The 16,301-nt window shown below is 50.7% G+C and overlaps 1 protein-coding gene across 2 annotated transcripts in view; it reads right to left on the bottom strand.

Moving 5' to 3' along the window:
• The window catches only part of VPS35L (VPS35 endosomal protein sorting factor like), a 90,438-nt gene that overhangs the window by 989 nt on the left and 73,148 nt on the right, over nucleotides 1-16,301 (bottom strand). For both annotated transcript variants that reach the window (XM_028707140.2, XM_077918518.1), the window contains exons 29-30: nucleotides 6,216-6,334; nucleotides 2,530-2,676 (exon numbers count right to left, since the gene is read on the bottom strand). In XM_028707140.2, coding sequence (XP_028562973.2) covers nucleotides 2,530-2,676; nucleotides 6,216-6,334 — 266 coding nt within the window. The remainder of the gene's footprint in view (nucleotides 1-2,529; nucleotides 2,677-6,215; nucleotides 6,335-16,301) is intronic.

The following is a 16,301-nucleotide window of genomic DNA, read 5'->3' as shown; positions in this document are numbered from 1 at the left end:
GTCAGGGATGATGGGGGTTGTAGTCCCAAAACATCTAGAGGGCTGAGTTTGCCTATGCCTGGTGTAAAGGCTCCTGCCCCCAGCTGAGTGAGCCCTGAGTCCCCTTGCACTCACGTGTGGCCACCAGGGGACATGGGGCTCCTTGGCCAGGCTGCTGGGGGCAGAAAGCTCCTGCCCCCAGCAGAGGCAGCTCTGGTGTCCCTGCCACTTGTGCTCGAGCAGCAAGGACCTTGGGGCTCCTTGGCCAGGCTGCCCCACTGGTGTGGGGGGCAAGCAAGCTACCTTCCCCTTTCGCCCCCCACTTCCCAAAGACAGATCAGTAGCCAAGCGCACAGAGCCTGTTGGGCTTTGTGCATTTGACTGCCTTAAGCCTTCGCCCGTGCGGGTGCACTGCCTCTTTCCTCTTGGGGTTGTTCACCCCAGGAGGAAAGATGCAGCCCACCCTCCTGGGTGAAGTCCACAAGATCCAGGGTGCAAAGCAGCACCGAAGAGCCCCTATACTGCCTGGTTGCCTTGCACTAGGAAGGTGGGCTCCCTCTTTCTGGGAGGAAAAGCACAGCACACCTTCCCAGATGAAGGCAGGCAGGCGGTAGCCAAGCACGGCTGTAGACCCGATCCTGCTCCTACTCCAAGTACAAGCATGAACGGGGTCCTGGCTCTCTCAGCTGGGAAGGGCAGGCTTTACTCTTCCCAGCTGAGCAGGCCCAATCCCTCTCATGCAAGCAGCAGCAGGGTCAGGGCTCTTGCAACTGGGCTAGGAGAAGCACTTTAATCCTGTCACTGGCTCCTGCGAACTGGTGGCAGTTGCCAATCCAGGGGCAGAGTGCAATTGCGGTTTCACCAGTGGTATATCGCTGGTGAATCCGCCACCACTTGAGTCCCTCTGCCTCCAGCTCCTGACTATTTCTTCCTCAGCATGCTGGGTGGCAGAGGGACTCAAGAGCAGTGATGCTGAGTGAAGCTGTCATCGCAGTCTCCCCTCCCATACTGGTCCTGGGCAAGATATATGATATATCGCCCAGCGTTAGTTGGGAGCAGGGCTGAAATGCCCTGCAGAGCATCCTGACCCCTGAGCACAACCAAAATCAAAGGGCAGGCAATTGTGAAAGCTTGCTTAAGGTGTGTCTATTATGTAAATCACAGAGAAAGAAGCTGCCTCATAATGACTTGAGTCTGCTCTGACCTACAGCAGCTTACTGGCCCCAATTGCAGAAGGGGGTCTCTGTCTGTCTCTCTTGCTGAAACCAAGGCCCATTAACTGGAAGTAGCAGCGTTGAACCTGGAACATTGGCCATGAAAAATGCATAAGCTCTGCCACTGGGCTATGGGCCATTGGTCAATCTGAGTTACCTTGGGAGCACAGCTTCGATTTTGTAAAAAGTAATTTGGGGCACTTAAAAGTGCATGGAACACACAGACCTGGGTTTACAATGCCACAAAAATACCCATTTTCCAGGTCTAACGTAGGCAGCTTCACTTCCTAGTGAACAGCACGGCTTATAATAATAATAATAATAATAATAATAATAATAATAATAATAATAATAATAATAATAATAATATCTTTATTGTCATTGCCCCCTCTCGGGGACAACGAAATTACTTTATTCTGGGTAAATGCAGCTAGCAGCATTCTCCCTATGTTTTCCTGATGAGCATTGAGTGAAATGGAACAGCCCAGCTATTCTTTTGGTTGCGTACTCAGTGGTGAGTCTGACTTTGGGGGAAGGAAAGAAGAAGTTGCAAAAGAAAATCAAGCCATGCAAAAGTTATTTAGCAATGATTTTCTGAATTAAGGTCCATCTAGTCCATCATCCTATGACCAACCAGGTGCATCCTCAAAGGCAACAAGCAAGGCTTGAAGTCAATAGCCCTCTGAAAATGGATATTTCATATAGCAGCCATGACTAGTAGTGACTGAGGGGTATATTTTGTTACCCTATCAAGACATCCAGGTCTGTGAGCATCAACACATCTTTTGACAATGAATCACATGACTAATTATGTGTTGTGCATCTTCTCCTATGTCTGTTTCAAATCTTCTGCCAGTCAAGTTCACTGGGTGACCCTGAGTTCCAGTTTTATGGGGAAAGTGAGTGAAAGGTTGACATGAGCCGTCTTCTTGCTATGCAGCTCTGCTTTTAAGTAGGGTGACAAACTGGGTTTCAGGATCCAGCGGAGTCAGGCATGAACCATTATTCCGATTAAAACAGGGAAGCTTGGATATCCTAATTTGAAGAGTTTAAATTATTAGACAATGTGGAAAGAGACAATTCTGCTAAACCAAGTCTTCTACAGATGGAAACAAAACAAGGCAAGCTGACCCTTTCCCTTCATTGCCATTTGGTCCCATTTTCCCTCTCTGTAGCTATTTATTTTATAGCTGCCAACTTCTTGCATCTGATGAAGTGGATTCCAGCCCATAAATATTGATGCTACAATAAATCTGTTAAGTCTTTTAAGATGCCGCAAAACTCTGTTGTTCGAATACAAAGGTCACCCCCTGCCCAGCCTCAAAATCTGCCTTACCGTGATTTTTGTGTCTGCGTAGCCGTGCCTCTGAGCCAGGTTCCACAAGTTAACAGCGAGCTGGTTGAGTTTGTTGTTTCTCAGGTCTCCGTGAGCCAAGATGCTATTGAAGAGGTTGAGGGCCAGCTGGCTCTGCCGCTTTAAAGTCTACAACATTTTAAAACACAGAATTCTTTTAGCAGACAGACATGTAGCTTGCAAGATCATACACAGGGTTGCAGGGAAGAGAGAATCAACTGGTGGAATGTTAGGGTGCAGATTTTGCATTTCACTGTCATTTGGGCCCATTTTTAGTTTTTTTAGCCTGCATCTATTGATTCATATCTACCTACTGACAATGCCAGATCATGCATCTGATGAAGTGGACTCTAGTCCACAAATGTTTGTGCTGTAATAAATCAGTATTAAAATTGGCACAAGGCTTTTTCTTGTTTGATTATTTTTAACCAACAAATGTCAAGCCTTTTGCCTTGTTTTGAGATCAACAGATGTAATGATGGAGATAATACTATTTTTTATTTTTATCATCCATATGTCATCTTTTGTTTCTAAAGGGAATTGCATTTCCCTTAGGCTGAAGCTGCAATGAAAGCACTTGACTGGCAGGCACGTTAACCTACGGCTGAGAAACCCCTTTTGTTCCCTTATCAGCCCCTCCCTTCACGTCTTCTGCCTACTTTAAATTTTTAAACCCTCTTGGAAACAACAGTGTCATTCTGCAGTATTGCACGCAACACTGTTAGAACACATTAAGGTAAAGGTAAAGGTACCCCTGCCCGTACGGGCCAGTCTTGACAGACTCTAGGGTTGTGCGCCCATCTCACTCAAGAGGCCGGGGGCCAGCGCTGTCCGGAGACACTTCCGGGTCACGTGGCCAGCGTGACATCGCTGCTCTGGCGAGCCAGAGCCGCACACGGAAACGCCGTTTACCTTCCCACTAGTAAGCGGTCCCTATTTATCTACTTGCACCCGGGGGTGCTTTCGAACTGCTAGGTTGGCAGGCGCTGGGACCGAACGGCGGGAGCGCACCCCGCTGCAGGGATTCGAACTGCCGACCTTTCGATCGGCAAGCCCTAGGCGCTGAGGCTTTTACCCACAGCGCCACCTGCGTCCCTTGTTAGAACACATTACAAAACAGCAAAAACAAAGGCAGTGTCACATAAACACTGACTTGCACATGCAGACTGTCCCTAGTTCAGTCCCATTCCAAAGAATCTCAAGTAGGAAAGCTGGAAGAGATCTCATCCAGACACACAGAGAGCCACAGTAAGACAATGCTGAGCTCGATAAGCCAATGATCTAACCTCAATAGAAAGGAGTTTCATATACTCATATATGTTTGCCCTGAAGATGCTTCATAAAAGCACCACATCAGGGATTCTCTAGGGCAGCTGCCAAACCCTAGAGGTGTTCCACAGCAATGCCAGTATTACCCCTGTGTAGTGGGCTGGATGCTCTTTTGATCATCCCCTTTTGTCAGGAGGCACTTTCTGTTCAACTTGGGAAGAACAAGAGCCGCTTGCCCTCCCCTCCCCCTTTTTAGAGGCAGAGCTGCCAGCCATCGCCCCAAGGAATCAAATCAGCTGAAGAATAGTTGGAAGCTGCTGAGCCATTGTGGCTGACCTGCCACATTAATTAATGCATTTTATACTTCACCAGAGCCCTCTCTCAATTCACCCAGCCTTAACTGTTGCCCGGTGTGAATTACTGCTGAAGCAAGCAGGGGAAAGAAATTAAAATGCTGCCTAAACGCTGCTACCAGGACTACTCGCTCATGCGTGCACGCATACAACCCAGCAAGAAAAGAGTTTATGCTGAATGTAACATAGGGAAAGGCTCTCCCAAGAAGATGTTGCTGCAGTTGGACATCATGCATCTACAGCTACCTCATTCTACAGTAACATTAGCCCTGCTGAAGTCAAGCAAATGCTCTCTCCACACTCCCAATGAGTGGGCAACGAGAGATGTTCTTATACAGCACTGATATTGCTTTATGAGCTCATAGGGTGCATTGCAGTAGTCCTGTCTCAATGTTGCCAATGAACAGATCACTGTGGCCAGGCTAATGCTCTGTCTAGGAACGGCCAAAGCTGGCACAAAAGCCAAAACTGATAAAAGACACTTTTCGCCCCTGTAGACACCTCAGCTTCTAGTGACAAAAGCAGTTAAAATTGCAGGCTGCAAACTAGATCCCATCCAGAACAGGCCTGAAAGCCACCCACCTACGGAGCCTGCATCTTGTTGGGATCTAATACAGTATAATAAGCTTGTTGGATCTCATCCAGCCCACCATTGCTTCCAGGCACTGGCACAGCCACTTCTGATTCAGAGCTGGGAATAATCAGTGTACCTATACCTCAAATGAACTCTTCCCAACAGCATCATAGACATGTCAAACCATACTGGGGACCAGATGGTAACTTTCAGAAGGATGCCATGGTCAATGGTATCAGGAGCCGGTGAGAGCTCAAGGAGATTTAACAAAGATGCACCACCACCATAGGCCTGCCTCTTTCACACTAAATGCCATTCATAAGGGCACCCAAAGCTGATTCTGTTCCAAAGCCAAGCCTAAAACCAAAGTGGATTTGGCCTAGATAATCTTTCTCCAAGAGTGCCTGGAGAGTTGCTACCACCCTCTTGAGCACCTCACCCCTAAAGGGGTTATTTGTCACTTATCTTGGGATCCTGGGTGGGGTGGGGTTTTTCCCCAGGAACCGACAGACTGTCACCTCTTTTAAGGTTGGCAAGCATCACACTCCCATACAAGGATGCATTTTCTATACCCAGGACTCACCCACCCTCTCCTCAGCCTGCTCAAATTAGCCAGGATGAGTCAGGGCCAAAGGAATACATGGCTGGTTGACTCATGGCCAGTTGACTTACTGCAAACACCTTGTCCACGTACTCAAGCCTCAAAAGCTGACCCTCGTCCCACAGACCTAGACCAGATGGTACACTGGACACTTCAACCAGACTGGTGACAACAACAGCAGCGTCAATGTCATCACAGAAACCTAAGCAGTCGTCCTTGCCTTTTGCGCCACTCATACTCTGGCCATCGTCCAGCCTGTGTTATAGTCTGCAGCTCCCTAGAATACCAAGGAACAACATGGGCTCCTCCAGGCTGGAGAAGGCACTGGAGTGATTGTGTGGATAGCCCACCAAAACTCACTGATTTTCAGCAAGACTAAGACCTCAGCAGAATCAAGAGCTCTGTCCACCACAAAATCTCCCAGAGGGTTCAGGAATCCAGTCTGCAAGGCCATACCAGCTTAATGGGCCCTCCACCCCTGCAGAGGGAAACCTGACACCATGAGACCAAACCTCAGCAGGAAATGGTGTGACCATAATAATGGTGTAAGCAAGATATGTTCAAAAGGAAAGGAAGGAGAGTAAAACTGAGGCACAGTTCAAGGCTTTATCAGTGGCCAGCAGCTTAGGAGCAGATTTCAGGCCCAACACAACGCTGGAAGCAAACTACGGAAAGTGTTTGTGCAAATATTTGTTATGTAAACCAAGTTCCCCCAAGCTGGTGTCCTCCAGGTGTTTTGGTCTACAGCTCTAATTTGCTCCAGCAAGCATTGATGATGGGTATTGTAGTCCCACAAAATCTGCAGGGGCACCAGGCTGGGGAAAGCTAGGCTAGATGTGTGTCCCAGAAGAAGAAACTAGTTTGCACCAACCTCATCCTTCCCAAGGCTCTTGAGATGCTCCAGGATCTGGGCTATCAAGGTTTCACACAGCTTGTTGGTTTCTGCCAGGAATTTGGTATCTCCACCATACAGGGTATCGTTGGATTCAACTGAGAAAACAGGTTTAGGAATAAAAACAGGGACGTGGGTATTCAAGAATGCTTGACAGAAGACAAAAAAGTAAACATTTATTGGTGCCTGAGTTTTATTTTCTTCCTCTTCCCTCCGTTCCTTTTCGTGTGTGTGTGTGTGTGTGTGTGTGTGTGTTTTAAGATTGTAAACCTGCAGGCACGTACTGTCTCGTTTTAATTGATTGTATGTAAGGCACTCTGGGAGCCATTTGGGCTGAAGCAAGGGGCCTAAATGCTCTAAATATATATATAAAGTAAGAATACTTACTTTTATTAAAATATTTATGTACCGCCCTCTTGCAAAACATCAGGGCAGTGCACAACAACATGAAAGCGTTACAAAGCAATACAAAAAAAAATCTCAGAGCAATTCTGTCTGCCTTTCAGTTTTCCAAGTAACAATGGGTTGTATCCAATGCTAGTCCCACTCAGAGGAGACCCAGCAATTCATTAATTTCAGTTGGGCCTAGATTGTAGAGTTGGGAGGGACCCCAAGGGTCATCTCATCCAACCCCCTGCAATGCAAGAACTCTCAGTGGGGCTTAGCTGGATACCACCCATTCCCAGAGGGCAGAGCCAGTGCATACATACACCTGAGCTTGAAATTACTCCATCTGTAGAGTAAGCTATGGGCAAAGTAGAGTGTGAGCTACAAAGTTGGATGTGCATTCAGAACATCCATGTAGGCATGACCTAGTGTACACTGATGGATCTGTTCTGTAACTTTTGCACGAAAATTCCTAATGACAAGTCTTAATTTGTTTTGACTGTTGGAAACCAAAAAAGTGGGGGGTGGATTTCATGCATACAAAATGCAAATACCCTCAGCAGATTGTACTAAAGTTCTAAGAAGACTGATCTGAAAATTCTGTTTCTGCTGGGAAATACACTAATGAGCCACGTTTGTCTAATTATTCGGACTGATTAAAGCCTCTAAAGTTTCCCTTCAGAAATATGAAAAAGTTGCTGTTCTTAGAGAACGCTCTTTGATTTTCAAAACAAGAACGCTTTCTCTCACTTTAGTCTTTTCTTTCAAATTAGAACATTGATCACCGTTGACTTTATGGTACATTCAATAATTTGTTTTCAAAGAACGTAACATCTCTAAGACCAATTTTTATTTCACTTACACAAATATTTAAAATTATGCCAGAACGGTGTCCAAGAATGTGAAGCTTCTCAAAATAGTTTTCTCTGAAATATGTATACCCTGTTCCCCATGACTAGTGCTCAAAGCAGCATACAAGATGTAAAAATCAGAAAAACAAAAATCAATAAAATTACCCATTCAATGGGGACTAACAAAGCAAGCTAAACATCATTAACGCATTGTCAGGGAGAGAAAGCAAAACTTTCAGAAGCTACAGCTCAAAATCAACCACGTCAAAACACAATCTAAACAGAGAATAAAAGAGCAGTCCCATGACACTTTAAAATTGCAATGTAAACACCAAGTGGGTGTGCCAGAGAAATAAAAAAAAAAGTAGAAATTGAAGTGATTCTGTGTCTCCTGAGGCTTTCTAGATATCACCTCCCCTGTGACAGCATCCATCTATTTATTTAGAATACTTACATTCTGCTTTATAAGACCTCAAGAGGTTTTCAAACCAGTTTCTAAAAGATTATTATTGTTATATATTTATACCCCACCTTTTCCCCTGACTCAAGGCAGCTTATAAATAAAATAAGAGCAGCTAAAAACATAGGAAAAGGCAACAATATTTAAAAAGAAGTAAACGCACACATACAATCACAACAAAAACAGCTTTAAAAAACAGAAGTATTTATAGAACATAATCTCATAAAATACCACATCCATGCATATACGACATGGGACATTAAAAACAGCTCAGGGCGAGTGGGGAGAACCTCAGACTCAGGGGCCCAATGTGGCCCTCAAATACCTATCTGGCTCCTGGTTCTCTCCCCACTCATGGGCCCTGCTTTGTATCCAGACTTGTTCCTGACTTTGCTTGACTTGAATGCATCCTTGAACTCTGATTGGATGACACAGAGGGGTCTGTGCAAAAACTAGCCTATTGTACACTTTGCCCACTTCTGCCTCTGACCCCGCCCACCACTAGTACGTGGCCCCAGAAGGGAACGTGGCCCTTTGGCTGAAAAAGGTTCCACACCCATAACAGGAGGAGCCACAACGCTGTCAACCCGGGTTAAGGTAATTCCGAATGCCTCTTTCAGGTAAGTATTTGATTTTACAAGAATACTGGGATCTGCTACACAATCAAGACAGAAGTCTCCCAGCATTTGCAGCTTACTCCAGTGGCCTTACCCACACTTCATTTAAGCTATCTGCAAGTAAGCTGTGTATTTTTAAAGAACTCTTCATCCACTGCCATGGCGAGAGAGAAAGCAGGGCGAAAGCCTTCCTCCTTTCTTTCTTTTTCTCTCTCTCTTAGGGAAATGTCATGAGATTAAATGAGCTTGAGCGTGCCTGCACTAGTAAGATATTATTATTAAAGTTGGGAATACATGAAGTTCTTTGAACCAAGCGCTCAAGAGTTACTGATGCAAAGCAGCGCTTAATCCCAGGTTTTGCACAAATAAGGTTTGCAACGTGTGGATTAAGTATTTAGGCTCTTTGTGCAGGATCATAATCCAATTGCACACTCAATACTTGCTTAGTAACCGAAAAGGATTTATCAAGCTGGGCTAAAAGGGAAAAACAAGCACCAAACTGAGGCTGAAAACATGACCCAGAGTGGATCTTCTTTCTATTTTCATGTCACCTTTCTTCCAAGGAGCTCAGAACATTTTATATCACCAGCCTCTGCCAATCCGGCGCCCTCCTGTTTTGGACTACAACTCCCATCAGCCCCAGTCAGCACAGCATAATGCTCAGGCTGATGGGAGTTGTAGTCCAAAATATCTGCTGGGTACCAAGTTAGCAAAAGTTGGTGCGCATAATCCGCCACCCTCACTTTACCTTCACAACCACCCTGTGAGGTAGGTTAGGCTGAGAGAGACAGTGACTGGTCTAAGGTCATCCTTGAGTACTAGTCACACTGATCTTGGGCTGAACTATGTTGAATCCCTACAAGGCAGGAGAGGGGGATGATTCAAATAAAGCCCAGTTTGGGCATACTGGGGACGGGAGTTGGATTTGAATTCTTCTCCCACCTATGATTTCCCCCACTTTTTTGCTTTCAGCAGCCACTCTTGGCAGAGGTTCCTTCTGGCCACCAACCATTCTGCAATCTGCCAGGGGTTCAGGAGCAGAGGCAAGGGCAAGGAAGGAAACAGAGAGCGAAGGGGAGGAGGCAGAAGAAAGGATGAGCGATGACGACGACCCGAGATCTCCGAGTCTCTCCAGTGAGTCGGAGGATTCACAGAAAGGAGCACCAGTGGCCAAGGCAAGGGGGGAGTTTAGGGGGGCACCCCAGGGAGATAGAGCCAGAGGGGAATCAGAGGAGAGCAGTTGGAGATCGGGTCCAGCGTCACCGCCAGAGAACAGGGAAGAGGAAAGGAGCCAGGGGGCAAGCGCTGGCAGCTCACAGCAGGAGGGAGGGCACGAGTCAGGGGTGGCCACACCTCCATCTGGGAGCGAAGAGACGGTTAGACGGAAGGTGGAAGGTTGGGCGCGCGCGCCAAGTTCAAATGCACAGGAAGGAGGCGCAGTAGGCAGCCCGGAAAGAGAGCCGGGTCCTAAAGCCCGGCGCAAAGAGACAGGAGAGTCCGGGGGGTCAGCGTCCGAAGAATCCCGGAAGGAAGAGACCCAGGGGGGCAGAGGGACCCAGAGAAGAACAGTCAGGCGGAAAAGGTGGAGCAGGGCTAGGATATTAAGTTGGTGTACGAGGGGCGGAGATTCAGACGGAGCTTCGCCGATCTAGCTACTAGACGTAGGGTTGCACGCAGCAGCTTGAGAATGGAAACTGTAACTCAATAAAGACTTTTACTTAATGACCGTTGGCTAGCGTGATCCTCTGTGAGCTAGGATCTTGAAGCAACCCTGACAGTAAGCTCCGTCTCCTGTATTGTGGGCATCTACAGCCTCGAGGAGAGGAGAGAAGCAGGTGCCTACTAGTGAGCTCACGAACGGCAGCCGACATGACGGCTGAACAGCAGATAGCGGAACTCAGAGAAGCAGTGTCACAGCTGAATGCCGAGGCTCTCGCATCCAGGAAGAGAGAGGAGGACGCAGCTGCCGCCTACAGGGATCTCCAGGTCAGGTTGGAAGTGCTTACGAAGCAAGGGCAACAGACACCCAAACCAGAGGGGATTGGGTTGGGGAGACGCACAGGCGGTCTGGTCTCTCACTTCGATGGGAACCTGCAACAGTATCCCAATTTTAAAGCAGACGTACTGTGTGCACTGCAACTGCTGAGTAAAGATTTTAGAGATGAGCAAGAGAAAGTGGGGTTCATCATGTCTTATTTGCATGGGGATGCCAGAGCATGGCTGCGCAATTTATGGAGGGATAACGATCCGGCGCTCCAAAATGCGAATGCCTTTATTAAAGCGATGGATGAGTGTTTTTTATCAAGCATTGACGTGGATCTTGCTCGGCAACAGATTCATGGACTGAAGCAGGGAAGGGCCAGCGTACGGCAGTACCATGCCCGCTTTTTCGCCTTGGCCAGTGCCCTAGAATGGGACAGAGATGCGACCCCTGTAAGAGACCTTTTCTGGGAGGGACTAAACAGCTCTGTAAAAGATGAGATTGCGAGGGGGGAGAGACCCCGGACCACCCAGGAGGTCGTGCAGAGGGCGCTGGCAGTGGGGGTACGGCTGGAAGGACGTCCGTGGAGCAGGGACGAAGGGCGTGGAGGGCGCGAACCAGCCAGGGGCTCCTCCTTCTTTCCCAGAGAAGCAGCACGTACGCAATCCACGCCTCCGCCAGGGGGAGGAGCTGAACCGATGGAGGTTGGAGGTGCCAGGGCTCAGTCAGCAACCAGAGCCCTAGCACCAGCAGCAGTGAAAGCGAAGCCTCCTAGAGGGAACAGGAAGTGTTACGTCTGTGAGGAGCCAGGGCATATGGCGAAAGAGTGTCCCCAGAGGCTCCACAAGCTCACTGCAGCCTCAGCAATGGCGACTGCAGCAACGCAGCAAGGAGAACCACAGCAGGGAAACGACGCTGTCTGGCTGGAGGAAGAGGCACTGGGGCCCAGCCAGACGTATTAATGATGCAGTCCCCAGAGATTTTACAGCCCGTGAACCCCCTCCCGCCCAAACCAGTGGTGAGGCTCACCGCGTCGCTCCAGCTGCCCAATGGCATCACCATGGACGTGCCAATCACCATTGACTCAGGCAGCAATGCGGACTTTATGGGGCAGGACTTTGTCAACCAGCATGCTATACAGTTGCTGCCGGCCACACTGCCCCTGCAGGTGGTCACGGTGGATGGCAGGGAGCTGCTAGGAGGGCAAGTGGTGCAGCAGACGCCACCGATGGTGATGCGACTTGGGAATCACCAAGAAGTCATCAGCTTCAACGTCACTCAATTGTCGGACACGCCCATTGTGTTGGGCATGAGTTGGCTGGACAAACACAGCCCAACGCTGGCTTGGTACCAGAGGCAGCTGACCTTCGGCTCTTCCTTTTGTGCTGAACACTGCATCGTGCCCAGGCAGGAAGGAGAGGAAGAGGAGTCACAGCTACTGCTAGGCACGCTGCAAGCGATTCCCCACAAGTACGCAGAATTTTTGGAAGTTTTCTGCGAGAAGGAGGCAGACAGGCTACCCCCTCACAGGCCATATGACTGCAAGATTGACCTGCTGCCAGGGGCGGCGCTGCCTAAGGGGAAACTGTATTCCATGTCAGAGGACGAGCTGCAAGAACTCAAGGAGTTCATAGATCATAATTTGGAGCGCGGTTTCATCCGAGAGTCCAAGGCGGTGGGAGGCAGCCCGGTGTTCTTCGTTAAGAAGCGGGATACGCCCCAAAAGAGGCTCGTAGTGGATTACAGGATCTTGAACAGTGTGACTAAGCCGTCGGACTTCCCCATGCCCCGAATTGACGACCTCCTCGCGAAGGTGCGGAAGGGCAGAGTGTTCACCAAATTGGATCTGCGAGGTGCGTACAACCTCATTCGCATGCGGGAGGGAGACGAGTGGAAAACAGCCATGTTCACGCCACTGGGGACCTACGAATATAGAGTTATGCCTTTTGGATTGCAAAATGGCTCCCACGTTTTTCAAGCATTCATGCATCACGTGTTGGCGGGACTTCTCTACAAGACGTGCGTCTGTTTCTTAGATGACATCCTGATCTTTTCGGAGTCGCAACAGGAGCATGACAAACACGTCAAGGAAGTACTGAACAGGCTGAAGCACCATAGGCTCTACGCCAAGCTGGAGAAGTGCCAATTTGACGTGACGGAGGTGGATTTTCTGGGCTACAAGCTGTCTGACAAGGGGCTCGCCATGGACAGCGCCAAGGTTCGAGCGGTGTTGGATTGGAAGAGCCCGCGCAACCGGAAGGAGGTCCAACGGTTTGTCGGCTTTGCGAACTTCTATCGCAAGTTTATCAAGGGCTTCGCTATGCAGACGGCGGCCATCACCGACACGCTTAGCTCCAAGAAAAAGAAGTTCATTTGGACAGAGCAGGCGGAACAGTCCTTTCAGGCACTCAAGCGTCTCTTCGCGTTGGAAGAGCAGCTGCTTCATGTCAACCCCAGCAAGCCGATGAGGGTGGAGACTGACGCCTCGGACAGAGCCGTGGGGGCGGTCCTGCTGCAGAAAGACCCGCAGGGGGTGTGGCGACCGGGAGCGTTTTACTCCAGGAAGCTCAGCAAGTCCGAGCAGAACTACACCATATGGGACAGGGAGTTGCTGGCCATTCATGCAGCGTTCAAGGCGTGGAGGCACTTTCTGATCGGAGCCAAGCACACGGTGCAGGTTTGCACGGACCACAAGAACCTAGAGCACTGGCGCACGGCACAGTTCCTGAACCAAAGGCAGATACGTTGGGCTGAGTTCTTTGCGAACTTCGACTTCCGAATAGAGTATGTCCCGGGGGACACCAACATCATGGCGGACGCTCTCTCCCGCAAGCCACAGTATCTGGAGGAAGCAACGCCAGCGGCCGCCATGCACATCTTCGCACCAACAGTGTGGGCGTGCGCCGCGGCAACCGTGGATCTGGAGGCGGTGCGACGAGCGTTGCAGGGGGACTCCTTCGCGCAAGCAAAGATCTCAGAGGTGCAAAGGGGCAAAGCAGCGGCCGACGGTTTCCAGCTAAGAGATGGATTGCTCATCCGTAAAGGGGCCATCTACGTGCCGGGAGACGAACTTCGCGCCAAGGTGCTGCAGCAGATGCACGACGCGCCCACTGCAGGGCACTTCGGCAAGGAGAAGACGGTGGAACTAGTAGCCAGGGATTTCTGGTGGCCTGGAATGAGAAGGGAGGTCGCGGACTACGTGGCGAGGTGTGACACCTGCCAGAGGGCGAAGCCAGTGCTTAGACCGCCGGCCGGACTGTTGGAACCGCTGCAAACTCCGGCCGAACCTTGGGAGAGGGTGGCCCTGGACTTTGTCACGGATCTGCCCAGCTCGAGGGGCAAGACGGCAGTGCTGGTGGTGGTGGACTTGTTCTCCAAGATGGCACATTTCATTCCGTGTGCGAAGGTGGCCACGGCGGAACAAACCGCCAAACTGTTCATAGACCACGTGTTCAAGGTTCACGGTCTGCCACGGTCTATTCTGTCCGACCGGGGGCGGCAGTTCATCTCAAATTTCTGGCAGCGGCTGATGGGCTTCCTGAACGTCAAGATCAACCTGGCGTCGGCGAGACACCCGCAAACCAACGGGCAAGCAGAGCGGGTCAATGCCATCATGCAGCAGTACTTGAGGTGTTATGCAAATCAACAGCCTGCGACATGGGTGGATTACCTGCCGCTCGCCGAGTTCGCTTACAACAACACGAAGCACGTGTCCACGGGGGTCACACCGTTCTTCGCCAACAACGGGAGGCACCCCAGAACCTTCCCGGGACTGGAAAGGCTGGGGGAAGGGGAGCCGCAGACGGCAGATGCGTTCGCATCGGAACTGCAGGAAGTCCACGATCAGCTGAGGCGCCACCTGGAACTGGCCAAGCACGCATACAAGGTACAAGCGGACAAACGCAGAAGGGTTGGCGAAGAGCTACACGTGGGGGACTGGGTCTGGTTAGCAGCCCACGCAGTGCCGGCCAGGTCGTTGGCCAAGAAGAAACTAGGGCATAAGCAACTGGGGCCCTATCAAGTCGAAGAGCAGGTCAACCCGGTGGCCTTCAGGCTGGCGCTTCCGGAGGGTTCCAGAATGCATCCGGTATTCCACAGATCGGTGCTCACTCCCTACAAGGCACCGCACAGGTTTCAGGAACCCGGAACGGCGCAGAGTCCGGCCAGAGACAGAACAGGGCACGCAGGAGTGGCACAGAAGGAGCGCATCAACGAAGTCACAGAGATTTTGGATTCCAGATGGGGGGAAGAAGGGGTAGAATACTTTCTCGCCAGGGAGGGCACCCCGGCCAGTGCGAACAGTTGGGTGCCGGACTACGCCTTGGACGAACCTCTGCTCAAAGACGAGTTTCATGCCCTCTTCCCACATAGACCGATGCCAGCAGACTTTTTCGACGACTGGCTTTTCACACCCACGCTTTCGGGCAGCACGTTCCGGGGGTTCGACTCGGACGAGGACCCGATACGAGACGTCCGTTCCCCGGAGGGGTCGCCCTCGGGATCTGCCTCAGAACCCTCGTATTGGTGGGACGACAAACCAGAGGAACAGTGGCGCAGGAAGTGGCAAGAAGGTCCAGGCCGAGCGACGCCGCCTGGAGGAAGCGAGGGAGAGACGGACATGGACATTTTCGGGGACGATCCAGGTTTCGAGCACGGCGGCACAGAGATGGAAGCAGAGGTGACCGTCGTCGACGAGAGAAGGGAGGAAGAACCGGAAGACTTCGGAGGGAGGCCCGCTACGGGAACCGAACGGTACCCGACATTCGTCTCCTTGACGCAGCAGCACCCAGCTCCAGCACCGGAAGGAGGGGAAGGGGGAGTGGGGGGCTTCGAGGGGGGGATGGATGTCAGGGGTTCAGGAGCAGAGGCAAGGGCAAGGAAGGAAACAGAGAGCGAAGGGGAGGAGGCAGAAGAAAGGATGAGCGATGACGACGACCCGAGATCTCCGAGTCTCTCCAGTGAGTCGGAGGATTCACAGAAAGGAGCACCAGTGGCCAAGGCAAGGGGGGAGTTTAGGGGGGCACCCCAGGGAGATAGAGCCAGAGGGGAATCAGAGGAGAGCAGTTGGAGATCGGGTCCAGCGTCACCGCCAGAGAACAGGGAAGAGGAAAGGAGCCAGGGGGCAAGCGCTGGCAGCTCACAGCAGGAGGGAGGGCACGAGTCAGGGGTGGCCACACCTCCATCTGGGAGCGAAGAGACGGTTAGACGGAAGGTGGAAGGTTGGGCGCGCGCGCCAAGTTCAAATGCACAGGAAGGAGGCGCAGTAGGCAGCCCGGAAAGAGAGCCGGGTCCTAAAGCCCGGCGCAAAGAGACAGGAGAGTCCGGGGGGTCAGCGTCCGAAGAATCCCGGAAGGAAGAGACCCAGGGGGGCAGAGGGACCCAGAGAAGAACAGTCAGGTGGAAAAGGTGGAGCAGGGCTAGGATATTAAGTTGGTGTACGAGGGGCGGAGATTCAGACGGAGCTTCGCCGATCTAGCTACTAGACGTAGGGTTGCACGCAGCAGCTTGAGAATGGAAACTGTAACTCAATAAAGACTTTTACTTAATGACCGTTGGCTAGCGTGATCCTCTGTGAGCTAGGATCTTGAAGCAACCCTGACAGGCGGTATACTAAATGAATGAATGGATGTGGCTTAAGGACTTCAAGGCTTCAGCTTCCCCATGCTGTGCGTTAAGTCTCTCCTACGTACACACATACTTTGCAGGGACTAAGCAACTCCTGACACACCGGCCTGCTGCCATCACCCTTCTAGCTCTCTTTGCTAGGTG

Source organism: Podarcis muralis, chromosome 14 (genome assembly GCF_964188315.1).
Source record: "Podarcis muralis chromosome 14, rPodMur119.hap1.1, whole genome shotgun sequence".
NCBI classification, from domain to species: domain Eukaryota; kingdom Metazoa; phylum Chordata; class Lepidosauria; order Squamata; family Lacertidae; genus Podarcis; species Podarcis muralis.
Note: the sequence above shows the minus strand (reverse complement) of the source record. Positions and strands in the feature narration are given on the sequence as shown.